A 9,001-nucleotide genomic window follows, 5' to 3' on the forward strand; every position below is an offset into this window, starting at 1 on the left:
CAGTTATAGTCAAACAAGTTTATGGTCTGTTCATTGATTTAACCTAATTCGATACGTAAACGATCATCAATTTGAATGAAATTTTGCAGGAATGATCTATGCATTAGTATTAATAAACAGAACGGTAGAGATGTCGAAATATAACCGAAAAATAAGTCAAATAAAGAGCTTCACACTTTAATTTCAAAGCGAAGTTTCGCTCTGGATAGGAACTGTGTGTGTGTGTATAACATTAGTAGTTTTATTCATATACAAAAGTATTTAAGATAATAAGAATGGTTTATTGATGTAAAGAAGAAAAAAAATGTCATTGAGAAGAAATGATGAGAAAAAATAATGAGATTTAGTAATAAATAAATAAAATACGAAGACAATCAACAATTCTCCTTATAGTAGAGATGGTTATGTTGTTTTCCTTATATTTGGAAACTACAGTTTGAATCTCAATGGGTACTTTTCCCCATTTTCACTAATTTTGTACGTGAAAGGCCTACGTTAATGGGTCCCCTTTTTACTTGGGCCTAGTGCAGTCGCACACTGGCACTAGGCCAGGGCCGGGCCTGCCCGTATACGATCTTTCAAAAATGACCAGTAAAAATGGAGGCTTACCAAAACCCACAAGCTCAAACAAATGAATTCCAAAGTTTCACTCCAGATTTTTAGAGGAACAAAAGAATAGAAAAGAAAAGGGTGCTGCTTAATGTACCCAACAAATTGCTATTTAGACCCAGCAAAACAATTTTATATGAAAAGATAATTTTGTCCTCATGCACAATGACATTAACAGTCATAATAATTAAAGTAATAACGAAACAACCAACCAAATTTGAAGCAATCGAACCCAACAATCTAAATGTATATGTACCCAGCAGAACAATCTGAAAACATTCTACATCCGAGTAAAACCTTAAACGAGAACCCATCATCAAAATTAAATACAAGATTAAATACATATTGTATATGTTTATATATAACCCATCATTCCTTGTATATAACCCAGTTCTCTAGATTAAAACAATGTGTTTATATTGCTGGTGCCCTCTAAATAACCAAAACAAACTACTGGTATTTGATAGCATAATATGCCTACACGTCCCAGGGAGAAAAGCTGGGTTAGCTAGATTGAAAATTTCATGACCCTTTGCTCCCCAAAACCACCAATCAACAAGCCTGGTGCTTGAGATTCCTCACACTGCCCATAGAACAATTCTGTAATCTTGTTTTTTTTTTTTTTTTTTTTTTTCAGAGTAATGATTTGACCTCCATACCCGGCTGACAATTTCCCGATCTTGTTCGGCGGGTTTTGAGTTCTGGCGCGCCACGGCGATGAGGTGCGTGACCTCGAAGCAGACGTTATCGGTGACGCCAACGTTTGACCACTCGGGGAAATATGTCAGTAATTCGGGTCAGAGCCAAGTCGGGGGAGGAGGTGAGATGAGCGGCGGCGAGTTGGGGGAGTCCAGCAGAGCGAGTTCCAATGAGTTTCCCTGCGGATGTGTTTGAGAAATTGGAAAAATGTTGAAGAAGATTCTTCCCGGAGCTTATTATTCTTCCTCGAGGAAGAAATTGAGTTTTTGCGTGAGTTTTGCTGGGTTTAACAAAGGAAGGAAGGGCATTATTGGAATGTTGCTGGGTGTATTTAGAGATTTTATCATGTTGCTGGGTGTAAATAGTTTGCTGGGTCTACATAGCACTTTGTTGGGTACATCTAGCAGCACCCAAAAAAAACTTCCCCCAAAAAAAGAAAAGAAAATAAGATAAAAATAATTTTGCCGGGTCAGGCAGATAAGAGATGGGGCCAGGCGGTTTACGTGGTGCGGGCCTTAACCGGTTGTGGGTCCCACCATTTAAAAAATATATATATTCTAAGGGTTAGGCGGTCCAAGTGGCGCACGTCTTGACCGGATGTGGGGCCCACCATTTAAAAAAGAAAAAACAAGAAAAAGAAAAACAAACTAGACGAGCTATCATTTGTGCTTCACGTTTGCTCTGCTTTCTTCTCTTCAATAATCCATGATTCTTAACACAATTGAGCTAGGTTATCGAATGACGATCTTGAAGTCGGGGGATTTACCAAACCTACTTGATTCCATCACATAGTTTAATTCAATTGTAGTCGACTAAACACTTTAAAAGGAAAGAAAACACAGAATGCAGTTATTCATTTTTCTTGTTCTTCATACTCTTGGAGCTGAAAAGTTGCCGGCATTGCCGGTTTACCGGGCTTTAGCATATGAAGTATTAGGCTGAGAAATGTTTATGTCTTTGAGATCATAAAACACCGTGCATTTTCCCTTTGTGGATATTACTGGCTCGGTCTAGATCGGGAGGACTCAGTTCCTCACACTATTGTCAAACAATCCCAACTTTTTCCAAATTATTGATCACCCAACCCCAAAACGACCCATCGACTATCATCAATACCCTTCGTGAGTGCTTGTGTGACTGCACGTTTAAAGTGCAATTTCGCACTTACCTATTAGATTATGGGTGCTCACGCGTGAGTTTTTCACCCCCCATTTTCTTTGGTTATTGGTTTTTGTTCTTGTTCTCGGTCGTCTTTTGTCAACCACAGCTACTTTAGTGTTTGGGTTTCGATGGTGGCTTGTATGGTGTTATTTTGAGGGATCTTTTCATCTGGGGCGTAGGTTTTCTTATGATCTATGTACTGTGATTCGATTAGCAGCAGTTACTCGGGCATCATTGCTCTGATTTAGTACTTCTCACTACTTCATGGCAGCTGGTGGCGATGGCGACGACAATGCTAGCGAACATGGTTGGTGGGTGTGGTAGATTGATTGGTATTGTTGCTTTTATGTTTTCGGTTGTTAGTTTCCTCTCACTCTTTCTAGTTTGATCGAGTTAGAGACCCCTGCTCTTTGCTATTTGTAGTTTCTTAGCCTCGTGTTTTGCAAGCTTTGTAATTGGGTTTGTCCCTTGATTAATGAATTATTCATTTCTCACCAAAAAAAAAAAAAAACAAAAGGGAGAGAGTGAAGCACTATTTCTTTCTTCATCCATATTCATTTGAAGCATCTGTGATGTTACTAACAAATCTGATCACAGAGGTACACAGAAAATTACAATCATCTTCACTTCTATATTTAATCGTAAAAGATCAAGTTACAATCGGTGACCTCATTGAACACATTAGCTCCACCTCTAATGGACTAGTTGCACACTTGGAAGAACCGAAGAAAGATCCCAGCTACACTACTAAACTACCATTCTATCAGTTAAATTGGGATCTCATGCATTGATAGACTACTCGGTAATGGGCAGCACCCACTTCTGCCAGTCACTTGGCAAAAGCGTCAAGGACAGTATGTTCATGAATATCATCTGAATTTGTTCTCACCCTAGCCAAACATGATTCCCGGTATCATCATTTCCTTTTAATTTGATGACGGATATATTAAAAGATGGCAGGGAACGCAGTTGGTCTTGCTCAATGTACTCAGAAGGCAACAAGTTGAACAAATTTCTTCAGAACTGAGCGAGGGAGGTGTGGCTCAGCTGAAAGTAGCTCTAACAAAGTTGGCAGCAGAAAATTAGTGGTGGTCGTTTGTACAGAGTCAAAGGTCAAGAGGAACAGTCCCATCAATTGGCAAAGCCTGCACCATAAGGGACGACTCCCTCGAGCTCAACCAGCCTAGAATAAATCTCATGGCTGAAAAAAGAAGACAGTGCTCCCTGTTAAAATAAACATACCTAAATTATTATCTTAGATATAATGCAACATTGAAAATAAACCGACACCAGTTTTAAATGAGCGAACTTTAAAATACTAAAAGCTTAACCCAATTGTTGGCCTAGGCATAGATTTAATTTGTATGTTTCATACAACTTAAGGTTCTCATTTCCAGTACATGTGCTCAGTATCCACTAATGAAAAGGAGAATGTTAAGGTACATGACTAGTGTAAATTCAAAGGACAAACTATAAACTACAAGAGATGCAGTAACTGGCCAAAACAAAAACAATGGAAATATGAGGATTACTAAATTGTCCTTATCCTACCATAAACAGAAGAGAATATAAGACGGGAATACATGGAACTACCCTTGTACATTTGGGACAAAGCTGAGGAAGAGGTTGTGCACTGTAAGGAACATGACCAATGTTAATGACCATGACTTAGAAAAGGCTGATGGATGTATAATGGTGGACAATTCAAACACAAAGTTGAGATGCATACATCTTTGTCTCGGACTCAGATGTTTCAGTTTGACAATTTTGGCTTAATCATGAAAACTTTTACAAGACCAAAGAGCCATTAAGGCCCTGCATCAGGTTCTTGTAGTCTTTTAAGTCTGTACTATGATTCTAACCACTAAAAAAGAATCATATACACCAGACTATATATGAACATATGTGGGGTCTATGCCTATGTAATTCATTCCTCAGACATGGTAAACCTGGGTACATACAGTTACTGAACTGCCTCTGTACAAAATAACAAAACATGGAATCTGATTTAACTACAAATGTGAGGACGAGTTAGTGACAGCTCACCAGCAGGCATCAATTCATGGCTTCAACACGTCAGTATTGTTTTGGCCTGTCAAAATACAACCATGCCCTATGAGAATTTATGGGAGGACTCCAGTTTGGTTTTAAGGTTTCCCACATCCCCCCAATATGCACATAGTAAGAAACCCTCAAATTTACCTGAACCGAGTGTGCTGGAGACTGCTTGAACACTGTTCTTATTTTCCTCTGGGAGTTTACCAATAGCCAAGTTTGAATTACCAGAAAGGGGAGACGCATTAATGCTACGCAGTATTTTAGCCCTTCTGGAAAAATTAACAGAGATAACAAGAATATACATTAATAATTTAATTGAAATATAATTTGATTGAAAAAGTAAAACAGAAATCTCTCTCATAGGAGATAAAGAGATAAGATACATCCAACATGATTTTTGAATCTCATACCTGACCATTTTTCGTTTGAAAGTGCCAGGTTTTAGCTTCGATGTCCCTTAAACAACAAATTTAATTGTTAATCATTTTGAAAATTACTAGTTTTCATACTTGTAAGAGTTATTAAAGAAGTTAGTGTAAACCACTCACCAGCCTTCAAAGATGATAAAGTTGAAGCTGGTTTACGATTGCCCCTCTCAGCTTTTATTAAGGCAATCACAGAATCAGCTGAAGGCCCCAGACCCTTTCTCCCCACAAGCTTCACCCCAAGCTTTTCACAGAGGTAATTCAACCTCATCTCATCACCACCTCGTACTTCGCGGAGCTCAAGAGCCTGTTGCCTAGATAACAAAGTGTAAACATGAAGCTGCTGCTGCTGATTAAAATGTGACTGAAGCTGCTGAAAAAGTAACTTATTTGAGTGCTGTTGATCAGGTCTTGATCCTTCATGACTCTTCTTCCGAGGGTCATTAAATGTCACCCTTAAAATTGCTGTAGACTTGGGATCAGCATTTCTTTGACCAAAAATAACAGAAAAACTTCCAAATTCTAAATCAGGTTCTCTGAATAAATCTGCAAGAAGGGAAGCACAAGAATGAGCATTCTTTGATGGGTTCCTGTTAACCTTCATCCTCAGAGCTCGAGCATTAGCATAGTGAGCCATATTGGCGGCTTCTCTGAGACCACTAAGGAAAGCTCCATGCATAGTTGCGGGATATCTCCTATTGGTAGCCTCACCGGCAAAGAAAAGACGCCCATCTCCAACACTTTCTGCTAAAATATCATAATCATCTCCTGATGCCCCAACTGCAACATTAGAGTAAGAACCCAGGCTGAAGGGGTCACTTCCCCATCTGGTACACACAGTTTGGATGGGCTCTGGGACACTAATACCTTGTGGTTCATAGATACCTGGAATGAAATTTATAATCACTTCAAAATCAGCAGCTACCCTAATTCTTTAAATTTAAAACTAAAAAGCGCACCGCAACTGATACTCAGAATTTTATATGAAATACATATGATTATTACATTAAAACAGGAGTACTGTAATTTCCTTCCGGTTTTCTTTATTCATATTTATAGCACAACATACATTATGATTTTGTGAATAGTTATTTGCTCGTGAAAATTTAAAGGTTGTCATTGAGAACTATTATGATTAATTGTGATTTTATGAACACCATACATGTATGAGAAGTTTGAATAAAATTCTTGTTAATCGTATTAGATCCATCTAGTATCCTTCCTAATTTAAGCTATAGTATGAGTACAGAGTGTCCATTAATAACAAAACTAAAGCATAGTTGTTGTAATGTATATTTAAGAAAACAAATGGTTACCCTTAAGAATCTGCAGAACCCTGGTCACAGCATCGGTAGGGGGCATGCTCTCAAACTTATGTGCAGCTTCACCTGCTACTAAAGCAAGCAAGAGAGGACCACCAGCAACTGTTGCATAGCTATAAAACAGGAAGAATTCCCCTCGACGGCTTGAATCATCAGAGAGGTGGCCGAAGGTATCAAGATCTGTGCCCCAAAACACATGAGGAAAAAGCATTGCAACCTTATTCAACAGCCCAAACCCCAGCCTCTTAATTCCATCAAGCTTTCGCTGAGGCAACTCTGGAATAAACTTGATGGACCCACTCTTCAAAACACCTAGCGGAACAGTGCACAAAACCATATCGCCCTCAAAAACCTGGCTTCCAGCGAGAATCTGTACCCCGTCACTACCATACCTAATGGTGTGAACAGTTTTCTCATACAGGATCGGCACATTCTCTGCCAAAGCCTGCACCAGCCGGCCATTACCACCAGGTAAGAAGCAATGGTCCCCTCCCATATCATACGGATCATCTTGGTCCCAAAATGCAAGCGAAAGTTTTGATAGTAAACCGGCATTAGCATACTCCAAATTTGCAAGATGCCAGTTGAATAAGTTCATCTCCTCAGCATTCACAGCATTCGCAGAAACCTGCCAGAACGTTTCCAATGCCGAACCAAGAGACACATCAACCGAAACCCCACCCATTGACTGCCTAAGCCTACTTGCCTTATCTAAAAGTTGGTTAAAAACAGTTTCCACCTTCATATCCATATCATGATCCACAGGCTGCCCCTCTACATTATAAAGCGGGCACTTGTCTCTAATCTTATGAAGCGAGTACCCCAACTGCCGCGCAACAATGCCAAGCGGGTTCCCTAACGTACCAGTCAAAACACTACCACCTAAATCCGCTGCTGCTTGTGTCACCCTAATCCCTCCCTCCATTTTCTTAGTATACACACGCCCGCCCGCACGCTTCCTACCCTCCAAAACCGTCACCTTAAACCCGAACCGCATCATCTGCCTCGCAGCAGCAAGACCAGCCAGCCCTGCACCAATGATGATCACACTCGGCTTACTAGCCTCAACAGGAATCTTCTCTTTAATAGCTGGCGCAATCCCAAAGTTAATATATCCATGCGAAACAAGATAGTTATAAGTAGAATCCAAAAGACCATGGCAATGCTTGGGTATAGAGTTCACAAAAATGTCCTTGGCAACCCAATTGGACACATTTTCGCGCCATTTCGCAATAATATGGTTCCGAATAAGAATGTAGTTCACCTGCTCTATTCCCCCAATCACTCTAATAATTCCGAAATCGATTTCCTCCTCGGTGAGGGAATCGGCCGGAAACCCGGCCGAGAGCGCGATCAGGGCCTCGGCCGTGGACTCCTTATTGATCACGATGATCTCGTCGGACATATCCGGCGCCGGTTTCGAGCTAGGGTTTTCCACATTGTGTCTAATCGAATTAGCTGGAATTGAGATACCAGAAGAAGAAGCGAGACTGTTACCGTTACTATTGACGCCGCCGTTGAGGAATTGGGGGAGGTGAAACGACGTCGCGGGACGATGAGGCCGGCCGCGCCTCCGCTTCTTCGGGACCGTGAATGAGAGTGGATGAGACGAGCTAGGGTCTTCGAGTGGGGTCTGACTTGGCGGCAGGGTTGGATTAGGGTTGGGGTTAGGGTTAGGGTTAGGGTTTTCAGGAGGGACGACGAGGGCGAATGGGATAGGGGGGAAAGACGAGAAGTCGTCGGGGAATTCGTTCGGAGGATTCATCCGTGTGCGGTGGTTGGCGGCAAATTTTTGGGCACGGTGAACTTATGTGAGGTGGGTAGTGATCAGATACGGGTAAGTCTTGGCAGTAATTTTGTGACACGTGTCCGTGAGGTTTTGGACTTTGGTGATTGTGGAGTGTGTGACCGACTGGTGCTTTGGGCATGCTGTCCTTTTTTTTATTTTCATTTTTTCCGTCAAATATAATGAGACGAATAAAATTAGATACACAGATATTATTCAGTCTAGTGAAAGATTTTGAGTTTAGTAATCATGATGATTACCCTCGTATAAATACCATACAATAGCAAATTACATATATCAAAAATATATGTGACTGGTAACTTGTGACAACTCGTCAAATTTATTTTTATTTTAAAATATATATTTGATCGTAACAAAATTTTTAAAAATCCTCAGTTCCTGACAGTCACTTCTTAAGACACTAAAAATTAAGAAATACATGCTTATTGAGAAATAAAAACTTATCACAAGTTCACTTTCATTTTTAAATATATATATTCAGCTGATTATAGATTGCAACAATCTGTTTAATATCGTAATAAAATTGAGAATGACTTCTGATATCTGACGAATGCTTCTAAAAAATAAACACTCGAACAACACGATTGCCTAAGTGGCCGCGAGCCAGCTAACCTTTCAGGAGGACCTCTGTGGAACATTTGAGCCATGCCTAAAAATAGCAAAAACCATAAATGTACGTAGCTCCATTTTTCCCAACGGTCCGACCCTTTTTTGCTTTGTACTTTTTAATTTCTAATAAACAAAAAAAAAAAAAAAAGGTTGAAAGCTGCTTGGCTGTTTCATACTTTTCACACAGACCACCGTCATATGGGATCCATTCTCACGCGCTTCCACCTCTCCAGCTTCGACTATCCGATCCACACCTGAAGCTCCGAACCCGACCCGCTCCAACTCCTAAAGCACTCACACTCATTTCGCTC

The 9,001-nt window shown here is 40.3% G+C and overlaps 1 protein-coding gene across 1 annotated transcript; it reads right to left on the reverse strand.

The window, feature by feature from the left end:
* Window positions 1-3,299: 3,299 nt before the first annotated feature.
* LOC101313657 (lysine-specific histone demethylase 1 homolog 3-like) lies at window positions 3,300-8,039 on the reverse strand. The gene is made up of 6 exons (XM_004308718.1): window positions 6,269-8,039; window positions 5,076-5,837; window positions 4,938-4,983; window positions 4,672-4,796; window positions 4,516-4,561; window positions 3,300-3,670 (listed from the first exon to the last, which is right to left on the reverse strand). The coding sequence occupies exons 1-5, from the start codon at window positions 8,037-8,039 to the stop codon at window positions 4,530-4,532; spliced, it is 2,736 nt and encodes a 911-aa protein (XP_004308766.1). The 3' UTR covers window positions 3,300-3,670; window positions 4,516-4,529.
* Window positions 8,040-9,001: the final 962 nt, after the last annotated feature.

The sequence above is a fragment of the Fragaria vesca genome, linkage group LG7 (genome assembly GCF_000184155.1).
Source record: "Fragaria vesca subsp. vesca linkage group LG7, FraVesHawaii_1.0, whole genome shotgun sequence".
Classification (NCBI taxonomy): domain Eukaryota; kingdom Viridiplantae; phylum Streptophyta; class Magnoliopsida; order Rosales; family Rosaceae; genus Fragaria; species Fragaria vesca.